Genomic DNA, 17,345 nt, shown 5'->3' on the forward strand with positions numbered 1-17,345 from the left:
TACTTATGAACATTCATACAAATGGAATAATAATATCCTTTTTTGGTCCTGCTTTGTTCACTTAACATTATGTATGTGAGATTCATCGTTGTTTCTGCTTGTAGCTCTAGTCATTGATTTGTGTTGGTTTTTGTTTTTTCACTTCCAGATTTTGTACTTCAGCTGCTGATATGAAAATAAGATTATTTACTTCAGATCTTCAAGATAAAAATGAATATAAGGTATGTTGACAAGTATAATTCATAACTCTTTATTTTAAAACATTATTTTTTTTCAATATTTTATTTATTTATTTGACAGACAGAGATCACAAGTAGGCAGAGAGGCAGGCAGAGAGAGAGGGGGAAGCAGGCTCCCTGCTGAGCAGAGAGCCTGATGCAGGGCTCCATCCTAGGACCCTGAGATCATGACCTGAGCCAAAGGCAGAGGCTTAACCCACTGAGCCACCCAGGCACCCCTTAAAACATTATTTTTGCCTTTTTACTTGGATTTATCTCAGTTTGAAATGATATTTAAGGGGTGCCTGGGTGGCACAATCATTAAGCGCCTACCTTCGGCTCAGGTCATGATCCCAGGGTCCTGGGATCAAGCCCCACATTGGGCTCTCTGCTCAGCGGAGAGCCTGCTTCTCCCTCTCCCCCTCCCCTTGCTTGTGTTCCCTTTCTCACTGTGTCTCTCTCTGTCAAATAAATAAATAAAATCTTTAAAAATAATAAAATAAAATGATGTTTAATTTTCATCTTTAAAGTATATAATTCAGGATCTCATGTACTCTATTTTTGGCTATAGTAAGGACTACAGATTATAAATCTGATATCATTTATTAAAATATTAGGTAGGCACAGCAAATGAGGGGATTTAGAAATTCACATTTGGGTATAGTAAGAGTATAATAGACATGAACACACACAGAGTTGAGAGTCAAACTTCGAGAGAACCAATGATCAGTGCAGCATGTAGGGTAAGGTGGGATTATAAAGCACTGAAGAGCACAGACACAGGATCCAGACTGCCTAATTCTATCATGTTAATAACAGTATGACTGGTCAAGTTCCTCATTTCTTTGTGCTCAGTTCCTTATCTATAAAATGAGCATAATAATAGCATCTGTCTCATAAGGTTATGAGCATTGATTAACTGAGCTAATTCATACAAAACAGATAGAACAATGTTTTGTACATAGTAAGTTCTATATATGTGTTTTCTATTAGTATAATAAATAACCCTGTAAAATAAGAGAAAGACGAATACTGTGTGATCTCACTTATAGGTGGATTTTTAAAAAGCCAAACTCATAGAAACAGAGAGTAAGATGGTTGTTGCTGGGGGAGATGGGGAGATGTTGGTCAAAGAGTACCAAACTTCCAGTTATAAGGTAAATAAGTTCTGCAAACCAAATATGCAGCATAGTATGTATAGTTAATAGTATGGCTTATATACTTGAAGTTGCTAAGAGAGTAGATCTTTAATGTTCTCACCACAAAACAAAAATGAATTTCTGGGTTGTTGTGATTATGGGCGTCTAAGACTAACTTGTCTCCAGTGCTGGCAGTTACATAGAGGAAGTAAATAAAGACCCCATAAGGTGAAACCCATACTATGTTTATTAAGTAGTTAGTGTGCAGAGCAGTAGGTATGACTTGGGGTTCTATCTCAGTGTAGTGCCCCTAGAAATTTCTTCTAGCTTTAATTTTTATTTAAGCTTTATGTAACAAGTAAGAGAGGAGGTAAGATGAGGACAGGTACTGTAAAAAAGTGTGTGTGTGTTTTTATAAGAAATGCATACTAGAAAAGAAAGATCAAGCTAATAGCGTGTGTTGAATGATCAGCTTCTTTCCAAGATAAACCTTCCAGAAAAAGTGGGTGTATAAATCATGCCTTAAAAATAGCAGATTGCTTAAGAAATATTTATAGAGAAGGGAAGCATGCAGTGAAAGCTTTTAAGGCAGTGAAGTAAAAATATTAGGTAGAAATTTTGTAGATTTTTTTTTCTGTATTCTTACTACCTTTTCCCCTGATGTCAGGTTTTAGAGGGCCATTCAGATTTCATTAATGGTTTGGTGTTTGATCCCAAAGAAGGCCAAGAAATTGCAAGTGTGAGTGATGATCATACCTGCAGGTATGTTACTTATGTTAAAACCACATTTTTCAATTTTCATCCTATTTTAATGAGAATTACATTATAAAAATTACAGAAAATTTAGCTTCTGTATATACTCTATAAGATGTTGTAAAAGATGCATACTTTATTTAAATTGTAAGCATGGCACAAACATGAGTTTCAAAACTGGTGAATTCCAGTTAATGGAAACTTCCCTCTCTGCCTCTTATTGTAGATTTGTATATTTATGAAATTTAAATATGTATTGTGTCAAATTCTCCAATATTGGGTAAGAGCAGTAAGATAATAAAAGGCAACTGCCATATTATGAAGTTATTTCACAGATCCTTTCTGATAAGTTAATGTTTATAAATGAATTGTAAATCTCATTTGCTAAAGTAGGACTCATAGGAAATTTCCTGTTTTGACTAATTTGGAAGTCTCATATAAGGCTTTCTGCAGATATAATGCATTTCAATATCCTATTCTTCAACTCCATCCCTAGTTTGGAATGGATGAGATAGCTATGACATTTTTTAATATTGCTTAAAGCTAGAGAATATCACAAGTAAACAACAAGATGACAGCAAGAGTAGGAGGTGGAAATAAGCTGAGGAGTTAGGAGTGAAATGGAATTCTATAAGCATGCCAGTTGCGTCACTTGCTTTAACAGTACTATGAGGGGGGGAAAAAACACAGCTCTGCTATTTTATATAATTTTAATGTTTGGTAAGACTATGACAAAATCATTAGTATTCATAAATATTTGTGTATATATATATATATAAAACCATTAAATATGTGTCCTTTCACACTGGAAGTAAAGCCACTGGCTACTTTTTAAATTTTAATCATAATAGCTCATCTTTTTAAAGTTATAGAGTCATAGGCCATTATTCTTTATGTACTGCCTGTTAAAATTTTCATGTCAAGGACATGAAAGATTTACATGCCATTAAGATTTTAGGGCCTAAAGTGTTACAAAACCAAGTTTATATAGAGACCTAAAGAGTAAATGGGACCATTTTTAAAGTAAAAAGTTAGATTAGATCACTAGATATAAATAATGACATTTTCGTTCTCTAACTCCTGGACCTTCCTAATCAGAAGCATTTGGAATAATGAAACCTGAGAAGGGTGAAAATGAGTGCCTTTGAAAGCCAAGGAATAGCCTCTGAATAGTGAACAATAGCCAGAGACCTGGGATTACATTCAGTGGTCTGTGATTACTTTTTTTCTTGTAGTAGAGTTTTGGGCTTTTGTAACGTAGTAAAATTGTCCTAAAATTTTGGGACTGACAGAAGGTTGCCAATTTTTTATTTTGTCAAGTAATAAGAATTTTAAAAGGTCTGCTGCCTTCTATTATTACCATCATTTTATGAAAGTAAGAACAATACTACTCTAAAAAGGAGAAAGGCTTAACTTCAAAGTAAGTCCTTTAAATAAACATAACTTTTTCAAAAAACGTACTGTGTTGCCCCTAATTGCCTTATTTTGCTAGACTGTGGTTGATGATGTTATTGTTCAGCAAATACTTACTCTCCCTCCCCCTTTCACAAGGATGGAGGAGATTTTCCCACAGCTTAGGCTGATACAATGTTAGCAGCTGCGATGCAAGCAGATATTTAAATGATTTACCCGGTTTGTCTTGACTTACTGTCCTCTGTCTTCTATAAGATGAGCATGTCTAGATGGCTACTGGTTTCTCATTGTTCCACAGTGAGAAACAAATGGAACAAATATGGACCCATCTGGCATTTGAAATAGAGCTTCCCACAGACTCATGAGCAAGAAATTTATGCTTATTTTTGTAAGCCACTGAGATATAGGGGTTGATAACATCATTTTAGCAGTAGCTGGGGAGGTAAATTTAGAATTCATCAGCTTAGTTCACCAATCAGAAATAAAGGACAGTTCTGATTGGCCATTAAAGTCAAACCTTTTGGGCCAAAAGCAGTATAAATAAGACTTTTAAAAGAAATAGCATAAATCAAGAAGTTTAAGGAAGAGTAGTAGGTATCATATACTCTCATAGTAACAAAGGAAAGAAGGACTTCTGATAGGATTACAAGAGAAAAACATTTCAGTACAACTGTCTTCATTAATTCGAAGTATAGAATTGCCAAGTTACTAATAAAGACACTATCCAAATGGCATCTACAGTTTAAGCAATGGAAATAGCTATTTATATCCTAGGAATCATTCCTATCACTATACTAAAGAAATCCTACTGATTAGTTTGGATCTGCATGTTTCACTTGTTCACTTGGACAAATAAAATCCTTGTCCAATTATAAGCAGAGCCTGTTTCATCTTGGGAGTAGCTTTATATGCAGGTAATACCATGCTTAAAAAAATACATGCTTGGTAGAGTAACTAGGCTGAAGGTCAATAAGGAACGAGTGGATTTGAATAACATTATAAATAACTACACCTAACAAATGTATACAAAACACTTTCAGCATCAGCAGAATGTACATTCTTCTCAAGTACACATGAAACATTCTCCAGAATAAACTGTATGTTAAGCCTAAAAATAAATCTAAATAAATTTTAACAGATTAAAATCATGCAGAGTGCCTTCTTTGACCGCAGTGGAATAAACTAGAAGTCAGTAACAGAGAAAAATTGAAAAATCTACAAATATGTGGAAATTAAATATCAACCTATAAATAGTCAAAGAAGAAGAAATCATAAGGGAAATTAGAAATTACTCTGAGGGGGCATCTGGGTGGCTCAGTGGGGTAGGCCTGTGCCTTTGACTCAAGTCATGATCTCAGGGTCCTGGGATCAAGCCCCACATCAGGCTCTCTGCTCAGTAGGAAGTCTGCTTCCCCCTCTCTCTCTGCCTGCCTCTCTGCCTACTTGTGATTTTTCTCTTTCTATTAAATAAATAAATTCTTTGAAAACAAAACAAAAAAAAAGACATATTTTTTTTAAAAAAGTACTCTGAGGTGACTAAAAGTGAATAAACAACAAAATTGATAGGATGTAGCAAAACAGTGCTCAGAGGGAAATTGTGTCTGTAAATACCTACATTGAAAAAGAAGGAAAAAGAGAAGAAAGAACTTGAATCAGTAACTTCAGTTTACACCTCATAGGAGCTAGAAAAAGAAAAAAGGAAACCCAAAGGTAGCAGAAGAAGGAAAATAAAGATTATAGCAGAGATAAACAAAATAGAAAATAATGGAGAACTGATGACACCAAAAGTTGGTTCTTGGAAAAGATATAACAGAATTAGCAAACCTTTGGCTAGACAGAATACCCCAATTGGTAAAATCAGAAAAAGTGGGACATTACTACCAACCTTACAGAAATAAAAAGATTTTAAGAGAGTATTATGAACAGTTATACACCAAGCAAGTTCACCTAGATGAAATGGCAAATTCCCAGAAACACAAAATTCAAGAAAAAGTGAGAATATCTGAATAGATCTATAACAAAGAGATTAAGTCAATAATCAAAAACTTCCCAACAAAGCAAGCCCAGGACAAGATGCCTTATTTGTGAATTCTACCAAACATTTAAAGAAGAATCAACACCAGTCTCTCAAATACTTCTAGATAATAAAATAGGGGACATTTTCTAAGTCATTCTATGATGCCAGCATTATCTTGATACCAAAGGCATCATGAGATCTGCAAACCAACATCCCTTACAAATATCGATGAAAAAATCCTCAACAATATCTATTTAAAATTAGAAAGCTCTTAGAAGATAACATGGGGCAAATCTTTATGACCTTGGATCTGGCAGTGATTTCTTAGAAATGACACCAAAGGTGAATATAACAACAACAAACTAGATATAAATTGGACTTCATCAAAATTTAAAACTTTGGGCATCAGAGGACACTGTCAAAGAGCAAAAAGACAACTCACAGAATGGGAGAAGATATTTGCAAATCATAACATAAGGGTCTCATCCAAAATATATGAAGAACTCTTACAATTGAACATTAAAAAGACAAACAAAAGACAACCCAGATAGAATTGTTGGGTCATTATATTGTACACCTAAAATTAAAATAACACTATATGCTAATTATGCTTCAATAAAATAAAGACAAAACAGACAAATGTCTTGAATAGACAATTCTCCAAAAAAGGTATAAGCTAACCAACAAGCACGTGAAAAGATGCTGAGTGTCATTAGACATTAAGGAGATACAAATCAAAAGCACAATGAAATAGGGGTGCCTGGGTGACTCAGTTCGTTAAGCAACTTGCCTTCAGCTCAGGTCATGATCCCAGAGTCCAGGGATTGAGTCCCACATCGGGCTCCGAGCTCCACAGGGAGTCTACTTCTCCCTCGACCTTCTCCCCTCTCATGCGCTCGCTCGCTTTCTCAAATAAATAAAATCTTTAAAAAAAAACCACAATGAAATATTGTTTCACACTCACAAGGGTAGAAAAGAACAAACAAAAATAGAAAGTAACAAGTGTTGGGAAAACTGTGAAGAAATTAGAACCCTCATTCTCTGCTGGTGGGAATGTAAAATGGTATAGACACTGTGGAAACATTTTAGTCATTTCCTCAAACAGTTAAACATGACCCAGCAATTCTGTTCCAAGGTAAATATTCAAAAGAATTAAAACAGGTCTTCAAACAAATGTACAAAGGGATATTCCTAGCAGCACTCTTCACAATAGTCAAAAGGTAGAAAAAATCCAAATGTCCAAGAACAAATGGCTAGATAAACAAAATGTGGTATATCCATATTTTGAAACACTTTCAGCTATAAAAGGGAATGAAGTATAGATACATGCTACAACATTGATGAAACTTTATGCTAGGTGAAAGAAAGTAGACATAAAATATTCTCTGATTCCATTTATATAAAATCTCCAGAATAAAGAAATCCATAGAGACAAAAAACAGATTAGTGGTTTCCAGGAACAGTAGGGGTGGAAGGGAATAGAAACTGCTCAATGGGTACAGTGTTCCCTTTTGGGATAATCAAAATGTTCTGGAACTGGAGAGTGTGATGGTTCCATAACATTGGGAATGTACTAAGTGGCCCTGAATTATTGGTTAAAATGGGGAGTAAAATAAAATAAGTGAATAAAATGTCAAAAATTTTTGAATACTAAGCTTTATTATATAAAATACTATAGTCTATACAAAGGAATATTACATTATCACATATATAACAAAAGAGACTATATAATAGGAGCAGGACTACAATATAGATTCTTAACATTTTGTACTATAAAGAGCAGAAGAAATATTTCTCTGACTCAGTGCCAACTTAAAATAATTTTTAAAATAAATATGTTTTAAAATATGTACATTTAAAATATATGTATTTTCTAATGTTTAACTTGTCATTTCAGAGAGACGGAGTATTATAATTAGCTAGAATTATGGTCTTAGGGACATCATTCCTAAACAATCTATCTCCTGAACAGGTTCATAAGAATTATGAGAAGGGAGTTGAGGGAAATTGGAAGGGGAGGTGAACCATGAGAGACTATGGACTCTGAAAAACAATCTGAGGGGTTTGAAGCAGCGGGGGGTGGGAGGTTGGGGGAACCAGGTGGTGGGTATTAGAGAGGGCATGGATTGCATGGAGCACTGGGTGTGGTGCAAAAATAATGAATACTGTTATGCTGAAAATAAAAAAAGAATTATGTAGTTTATTGAAATTGCCAAATTCTAAATCAGACAGTAAAGGTAGTTCTTACTTATACTAGTATGTCAGTCTAGGGAATAAAAAGTTGTCACTTGTTTATCTCTTGTTATAAAGAACAAATAAATGTATTGAGAATAAATTAATCTATAGACTAGTTCATTCAGTCAGCAAATAAACATCTACTGTGTGCCAGGCACTGTGCTAGGTACTTGGTCTTCACTGACTTATTTTTTTTCTTTCTTTCTATGGGACAGTAGGGGAAAGAGTAGAGGAAGGGGAGGGGGAATCACTGACATTTTTAAGCCTGTAAATAATCATTTCGGAACCATTTCAGGCTTCTCCAAGACTGACAAAGTTATTTTATTTTGTATAAATGAATTACAATATTAATAGCCAAAGTATTACTAAATATTTTATTGTGCTTTACTGTATGTTAACCACCACTCTAATTACCTTACCTATGTAAATTTAATTAATTTTTACAACAACTCTGAGATAGGTACTATTTTATGCTCATTTTATATAATGGGGATACTAAGAGGCTAAGTAATTTGTGGCAAGGGACATATCTGCTGTTAAGTCGAGGAACCGGCATATCAGGCAGTCTGGCCCTAGTACCTGCATTCACCTGCCTGAGTGACAATTTTCAGGTGTATCCTAAGAAGATGGTATTCACATCTGAAAATATTTTAGCTCTTTCTTCTCTGTATTCTTTGATATAACTTCATTAATTCAAACTGTGAACTGAGGTGCTACTCATACTCTGAAATATTATTATAGAAGATGATAAATTAAATTTTTTCTAAGCTTCCATGGAGTTTTAGTATTCTGTGATTATGCAAGTTTGTAAGAAAATCGAGTTCTCATTTAAGTTAGCAGTTCATTATCAGCCACAATATCCCCCCTTTTAAAATAAATATTTTAACAGTGCCAGCTATACAGTCTTAAATGAAACTCATGAAAATATAAGCTATCAAAGTATAAAATCATCAAAAATATTTAGTGCCTTAATTGTATTATACATTTCTATAAAAAGAAAACAAATTGTTGTAGAGTACTGTTGCAGTGTGTATATACTTAGGACTATGTAAGAAGACAAGTGAGATAGTCTTTGTCCCTCTTTACAATAAATAAAGTTGAATATGAGAAAAATAAGATGACAGGAAAACGTAAGGCAGAGGCAGGGCTGCCAATGCACAGTTCCAGGGATATGGTTTGCCTAAAGTACAATGTAAATAGTGCCATCTGGAGTGCTACAGTGTCATAGCCCTGAGTAAAGCTTCAGTTATTAGAATAAAACTCACGTCATTAGTAATAAAAAAAAAAGTGAAAGAGGGAAATATTTCAAAGTAGAAATAACACAAGACAAATTATAGAATGTCAAGTTGAAAAACTAAGGAAGGATAATTGTCTTGCAAATCAGTCAGTTTTTATATGGATAGTATCAGAATAATTAACTGTTGTGCTATGGGATGGGATACTAAAAAAATTTGCAAAAACTGTATCTTCTATCTTGAAATACCCCCACCTTTTGAGGTATTTCCAAATTTCATTCTCATTTAATAAATCAATCCATTTAATCCTCAGAAACCTTATGTGGTAGGTTTTCTTGTTATTCCTTTTATATAGAGGAGAATTCCAGGCAACCTAGCTTAACTACATTATGCTGTTTCTACTTTAACACTCTTGAAGTTTTAGTCTTTTTTTATTATTGAAAAGAAAAATGTTCAGATTACATCTGTGTTCTGATCAAAATCAATTATTATGTAGGGATTTAATAAAATGGATAGAATTGTAGTTAGAGTCATGCCTGCAGAAGTGTTATCTTCTGCTTGTGAAGAATTTATAATTTTTCAAAGATACCTTTGCTAAAACATTCTAGTACCAGTTCTTGAAATGAAGATGTCATGTTCCTTCTTTATACTTCGTTAGCCCAGTTTATAGACAAAGAAGAGTAAAGAGAAACAGACTTTTGTAGAGGATAAGGAAAATTATTCTAGAGGAGACTGCTCTGGCCTTTGCACTAATAAGGTATTTTTCAGTGTCAGCCTTGTTTTACTGCCTTAGAGTCATCACAGCATCTAGAAGGATGCCCTTTTGGCAGGTACTCAGTGACTGGGTGAAGGAATCAGTGCCACTCTGTACCTATCACAGCATCTTCTCACCACCAAACAAAGCATCTGACAGATGTGTTTAAGAAAAATACCCAGGTAAATCATGGCATTGCTGGTCATTCAGCCTCATGTTTGATACCGTTTCCTTTGTGGTCCTTCATCCTGTCCACCATAATCAAATACATGTGTATGTATATATATGTATGTGTATATGCCATGCACAGAGAAATGACAATACTGGTGTTCATAATTATGACCCAGCATTATTAAAAGAAGGTTAAAATTAATATAATATTTGAGAAGTAAATAAGTGCATATTCATTTAGAAAATTAATTATTCCATACTTCCAAAAGAAGATAAAAATGATAGTTAAGTACTTAATGGGTTAAGCTTATTATTTTAAAAACTCACTAATACAGATCATCTTATTCCCAGTCAGTGCCAAATAACAGATGTTCTTGTATATTAAAAACAGTACCGTTCTGTAAGAACAAGTCAGATCAACAAGTATTTATTAAACACGTTTAGTATAGCCAACATTTAGTACTTCGGGGGATACAAAAGAAATAGAAGACCCAGTACTCACTGTAACTACAAAGGATGTCTGAAGTAAATCCTTTCCTCCTCCACACCCCCCAGTAGTCTTTTTAAATATTAGATAAAATTTATGGTGAAGGAAAATTGGCTTCTAGAAACCAGGAATTCTTAGTTTAAGACCAAAATAATAGAAACGTGTAATGTGCTATTCATTTTGTCTATAAAACATGGGATATTAGTAGCTGTCATGTTCTAGCTGTCATCATTTTTAAAAAGAATGGAAGAGGGGTAGCATATAAAAAATAAGATTTTTTTTTTTTTAGGAATACAACCAAATCACTGGATAAGGGAATACCAAATTACCTAAGATATTCACTAAGCCAATTGTACTGTTTTTTGAAAAATTGTACAAGAGGAAAAAGAATGTTTATCAAATGTCTTCTGTGTACCCTAGATTATCATTGTTCATGTACATTTGAGAGTCTTCAAAATCTATAACTAAGTTGGTTTCCTACCCCATCCCCACCCTAAATGGGATCACAAAATACATGATCTATTTAAAAATAGTCCTTGATCTATTTAAAAATGGTCCTTGCGGGGCACCTGGGTGGCTCAGTCATTAAGTGTCTGCCTTCAGCTCAGGTTATCCCAGGGTCCTGGGATCGAGCCCCACGTGGGTCTCTCTGCTCAGCAGGAAGCCTGCTTCTCCCTCTCCTACTCCCCCAACTTGTGTTCCCTCCCTCTCTCTGTCAATAAATTAAATAAATAAATAAAAACGTATAAATAAATAAATAAATAGAAATAATCCTTGCAGGAAACAGAAAGAAGGGAACTGAGAACCTTCAATGAAGCATTCCTTGGGAGGTTAATCCCTATTCAGGAACAAATAAACTGTGCCTAAATAATTCCGGGTACAAAGTGAAATCAGGAGAATTTATATTCTTTATTATAATATTATGATTAAATAATTGCAGAAATAAAGTTCTCTGCTTGTCTTCTAAAATTCCCTGTAATTTTTGTAACATTTTGAATCAAGATCAATTATTGCACAGTTTTCACAAGAGCTTTAAGAATGGAATAAATAAAGTTTGTGTTGGGTTTGGTAATAATTTACCTCTAATGAATGGAACATAAAGATTCTATGTCTTTATAAGAACTATCCGAAAGTTATACTAAAATCTGTTGGTCACATTTGCAGACCTTTTTTAATTCAATGCAGTATGTTAATGCAAGATTACAATAAAGTTATGCAAGACTTTTCTGAACTTTTATATGATTGTGTACTGGTCACACCACTCTAATATTCAACTCTTTGTTCTCTCTCATGTCCCATTGTAGATGAAATACAAAACCAGTATTTCATAAAATGTATTACTGTATCAATGATTGCGGTAATTTAAGCTTGTTTTATGTGGCCCTCGTGTGGTTGCAGTGAGTGAATTGTATAAATGAGAATCAGATCCATAAACGTTTTTCAGGTTTGTTTTGAAAGTCCATTTATGTCACTAATGAGGACTACTTTCCCTCATTTACAACAGAATAGTCAAATTTTAGGTTCTAAAATATATCGAAATCTTTCTTGGAAATAATGAAATGCTAATATTTCCTGGATAGTATTAGTGGTGTTTATGTTAGTTAAAGGAAAGGTCCTTTTACTCTGAATTCCTTGAAGATGAAATCATTATATATGATCTGTTTGAAAACTACCATATGGTATTTCTTTGCCGTTGAGAGTTTAAATTTGAGGTTTATTTTTAAATGTGGCAAAATTTCTCACAATTCCTGTCCTTCAAAAATCTATCTGTCTATGTAAGTTAAGATTTAATTCTCCACTGGGGCAGCCTCAGCTAGTTTCTCACCTCTGTGATGATAAACTTGTAGTTTCTGCTGAATTTGTTTATAATTTCAAGAAAACGAAATGAAGGAACAACATGTGAGCTTGTAAGATTTTTTTAACACCTCTAAGGTTTTGTGAAGATTTACAATAGTAGATTATTTTATGTATGGTATAGTTGGTTTGTTAGTGTTATGTTTGAAACAGGCCACCTTTGTCTCCCCTCTAAAGTACACACAAACTTTGATTATTAACTCTATTTTTGACTCATTTTTTGTTTTTGAAGGATCAAATAATAAGCAAATGCAATTATCTCTCATTTTCATCCTTAATAATTGTTCTTACACTCGAGTCAATAAAACTTCTGGTAACCCATTTCTTTTATCATTAATAGTAGTATATTATTATTACTTGCTTAGTAGTCTCTAGCATTTAAAAAGGAAAACCAAAATTAGTCTAATCTTATTTCTCAATTTTTTTTCTCAATATATTTGAAATACTGACACATACTGAAAGTACCCTATACAAAATTCTTATTTTATATTATCATGGCATTTTGTCAAAGGCTTTTGCCCAGCTGACAAAATTTATTTATTCACCACACTAACCTATCATACCCACTGTCAAGATTTGCCCATCTAATCCCTAGATTTGTGCCTTCAGTAATGTGGTTTTCCACCTCTGAATTCCTTTTGCACCTAAAACCAGAGATTTTAACACTAAATTCCTTTGTAATTTGGTTTCACTTCTTCCTAATTCTACATTCACTTATTAAGGAAATATACTGTTTTCCCTTTTTTCGAATTATCCCTGTGGTGATGAATAACTTAGTGATCAATTACTTGGAAATGGGAAGGAAAAAATCTTCATTTTGTTATCACAAAATTCAATGAAAAAGGGGTTTGTTGTCTAAGAATATTGGAAGTCCCTTTCTTGTACCCAGAAACACTGTAAAGTAGCTCCTCCTTTTTTTTTCTTGCTCTCATATTTAATTAATCAGTAACAACTCATGTGATCCAGTCAAGTCTTTTAGAAAGATTACAGTTAGTATTTTTTTGGCTTTACTGGTTAGAGAAGGCCAAATGGATACAGATGTGTCATTTAATGTCACCCATTCCTTTTGTCTGTACTGTCAGAAACATTTGGTAGCAGAAATTTCCTTCTACAATAAACTTCTTAACAATGAGATGCCAATAAAAAATGGAGAACAAATAAAAAGAACAGAGTATTACCCAAGAAACTTCCTTTCAAATTCTCAGAGGAAATATCTCCCTCTATTAATTGTCAATTTAAAAGACCCTTGAGAATATCTAGGATATCTCCAATATACCAACACCCAATTTATGGGACCTTTTTATTGATTAAATTGGACAATTACATCTAAATACCATATCTAGGGATACTTAATGTCCTGCTGAAAAGCACTCAGCCTGAAAGGAGGCAATAATTTTAACAATAAACTACCAAAAGTAATGTGTAATTCACAATGTTAGATCTGGATAGCTCTCCATCTGTAAATTTTACAGCTTAAATTTAATAAGAGTTCAACTTAGGACCATAGAGTTGGGAGGGCTGGAGGTGTTTGTTATAATTACAGTCAAATTGGGTCAGAGTTGTCATTTATTTTACTTGAAGAGGGATGCTATCTGTATTACAGTGCTCTTTGATTTAATCTATAGTATTGACTTCTTAATACGTCAATAAACTAATTTTACCTTAAAATCTTTTTCTTTAAAATTTCCCTTGTAAACATTTAAATAGGTATACAGTATATTTCAAATAGCTCCTGATTTTTGGTCAAGATAGTTTAATTTAATAATGTGTTTTTAAACTTTTATAGTCTATTACCTTTCCATGTGCTTGAGTACATCTGTTAAGAAGGTTATGAGGGGCGCCTGGGTGGCTCAGTGGGTTAAAGCCTCTGCCTTCGGCTCAGGTCATGATCCCAGGGTCCTGGGATCGAGCCCCGCATCGGGCTCTCTGCTCAGCGGGAGCCACTTTCTCTCTCTCTGCCTGCCTCTCTGCCTACTTGTGATCTCTGTCAAGTAAATAAATAAAATCTTTAAAAAAAAAAAAAAAAAAGTTATGAATCCTAACAGCTTTTCTTTTTTTGTGACGTGCTTCTTCGTTGAAAAGTATGCTGCTGTGGTAGTAACTAACTTTAAGTAGCTTTACTCATTATAAACAAATTTATTAGCAATAAATTTGAAAATATATATGAATTTTCAAATTTATTAATTTGTTTTCTGTTACATTAGAAATTCTCATCTGATATGGTCTAGACCTACAGTTTGTTAAATAATCAAAAAGTCAGTAAACTCAACCACAAAACTAAAAGACAACCTACTGAATGGGAGAAGACATTTGCAAATGACACATCTGATAAAGGGTTAGTATCCAAAATATATAAAGAACTTATACAACTCAACACCAAAAAAAAAAAAAAATTAAAAATGGGCAGAAGACATGAAGAGACATTTCTTGAGAGAAGGCATACAGGTGGGCCACAGACACAAGATGAGATGCTCAGCATCACTCATCAAGGAAATGTAAATCAAAACCATAGTGAGATAACACCTCACACCTTTCAGAATGGCTAAAATCAAAAACTCAAGAAACAAGAAGTGTTGGCAAGGATGTGGGGGAAAAGGAACCCTCATGCACTGTGAGTAGGACTGCAAACTGCTGCAGCCACTGTTGAAGACAGTATGGAGGTTCCTCAAAAAATTAGAAATAGAACTGTCCTACAACCCAGGAATCCCACTACTGGGTATTTACCCAAAGAATGCAAAAGCACTAATGTGAAAAGATACATGCACCCCCGTGTTTGCTGAAACATTATTTATAATAGCCAAACTATGGAAGCAGGCGAAGTGTCCATCAATAGATGAAAGGATAAAGAAGGTGTGGTGTGTGTTTGTATATGTGTATATGTGTAATATATATATAGTACTTGGAGCTAGAGAATATAGTGCTAAGCGAAGTAAGTCAGAAAGATGAATACCATATGATGTCACTCATATGGAATTTAAGAAACAAATCAAGGGGGTAAAAAATGAGAGAGACAAATCAAGAATCAGACTCTTAACTACAGAGAACAAACTGATAGTTACTAGAGGTGAGATATATTAGGGGATGTATGAAATAGGTAAAGGGGATTGAGAGTACACTTATCTTGCTGAGTACTGAGTAATATATGGAACTGTTAAATCACTATATTGTACACCTGAAACTAATATATTACTATATATTAACTACATTGGAATTAAAATGTAATTAATTAAGCTAATCTAGTCTCAAAAAATATGAATTAACTTAGGAAATCATTTTAAGAGATTGTCTACCTACCTTATTTTAATACACAACATATGGATGAAAATTTATCAGTTGGTAATTGCCAATTTTTAGATTTTAAGCTAAGATATCTATTTTTCCATAATTTATGGGTCTGATGATTAGCACTGGACTTTTTTTTTGCATGAATCACACCCATGGTAGTGTCTATAGTGAAAACATATCTAGACTTTTTACTTTGATTGCTTAATCTTTTGTAACTGACACACCTTCCTAATTTAAGAGCATTTTTAAGTTAGAAATTTACCTTTAGTTAGTTGCCATCAACTTAGTTTCATTGAAATAGCTTTCACATTCATATTCTATCAGCTTACATAATACTAGTTGTGTAATTATACTAATAAATAGGCGTGGGTTTACACCCCATACAATGGTTTACTAAGCAAAAAAAAAAAAAAAAAAAAAAAAACCATCTTCCCTCTTTGTAAGTCTACAACAAATGTACGTGTGAACCTATTAGAAAATAGCCTTGTTCCTGTCAATTCTATAGAGGGAAAAAGGAAGAGTCTGTCAGAAGGAAGTCAGTTAAGAGCTTTGACTACATATTGTATTCACTACATCTTAAAATTTGTGCAAATTAATCCATACATGGATATGTGAAAATAACATAATATGCAAGAAAAAGGGGAAGATTTGAAAAATCTGCCTTACAAGTAAGACCAACTGAAAAGTTGCACATTTTGCCAAATGATTGTTTTAAGATTGTTTTTATCGTAAATTTGTCAGAGAAAGTGTAGGTTTTTTCCGTTGGTAATTAAAAGAAGTATGAGAGGAAAAAATAAGGTATGGCCAGCCTGGAAAGCTATTTGACAATACCTGCTGGAGTTCAACGTATTTGTAAGCTATAATCCATCAATTCCATGCGTAGGTATATATACTCAGCAGGGGTGTGTGTGTTTGTGTGTTGGGGGTGGGGGGATGTGAGTATATTCACTAAGAAACATACAAGAAGATTTACAGCAGCATTATTAACAATGACCAAAACTGGAAACAGCCTAAGTGTCAACAGTACAGTAGGTAAATACATTACAGTGTATTTAATTAATGGAATACTACCTACAGCAAAGAGTGAACAGAGTATAACAACATGCAACAATGTTAGTAAATCTCACAAAATCTAATGATAAGTGATAGGTGCCAGACCAAGAAAATACATACTACATGATTCCATTTTATGATGTTCAAACCAGGCAAAAGTACACAATTTTGTGAGAAGTCAGGATAGTAGGTGCTTTTTGTGAGAGAGCAAAGAAGATCAGAAGGAAGCCCAGGATGACTTTTGGAGTTCTGGAAATACTGTTTCTTAATTGAGTGCTATATTCTCTGAGCTGTGTGCTTAAGATTTGTGTGTTTTTACTATGTATGGTGAACTGCAAAAAAAAAGTATCAAAAAATAAAAGAATGTGATTTTATCTGATGGAACTAATATTAACTAGATGAGCCATGAAGTAATGACAGAAAAATGAGTTGAGCTCTACAAAGGGATTTGAGAAGAACTTAATTATGGAATCAATCAAAAAGGGAAATAAGACTTAACAACTTAAAGTATACCATCTGTAGCTTATTTAGTTATAACTCATTTCAGCCCAATTTGTTGTACTTTGCATACTTAGTACTTAGATTATGCAACCACTGAGAATTATTTAATAAGCACATAAATATAAACCATAAATCACTTTATCCTAGTCCTACAAAGTAATCTGGATCACCCTCCTCATTTTTAAGTCAGGTTTTTTTTTGTTTTTAAGCATCAGGTTCTGTCAGGATAA

At 33.6% G+C, this 17,345-nt stretch overlaps 1 protein-coding gene across 4 annotated transcripts in view; it reads left to right on the top strand.

Annotated features, from left to right (window-relative positions):
• The window catches only part of LOC111142195 (nucleoporin 37), a 43,978-nt gene that overhangs the window by 13,725 nt on the left and 12,908 nt on the right, over positions 1-17,345 (top strand). For 3 of the 4 annotated variants that reach the window (XM_022495212.1, XM_022495211.1, XM_022495214.1), the window contains exons 4-5: positions 149-221; positions 2,025-2,119. In XM_022495212.1, the coding sequence (XP_022350920.1) occupies positions 149-221; positions 2,025-2,119 (168 nt within the window). The remainder of the gene's footprint in view (positions 1-148; positions 222-2,024; positions 2,120-17,345) is intronic. The other variant, XM_022495213.1, reaches the window with a different exon arrangement.

Source organism: Enhydra lutris, unplaced genomic scaffold (genome assembly GCF_002288905.1).
Source record: "Enhydra lutris kenyoni isolate GAN:26980312 unplaced genomic scaffold, ASM228890v2 scaffoldscaffold7, whole genome shotgun sequence".
In the NCBI taxonomy this organism is placed as follows: Eukaryota; Metazoa; Chordata; class Mammalia; order Carnivora; family Mustelidae; genus Enhydra; species Enhydra lutris.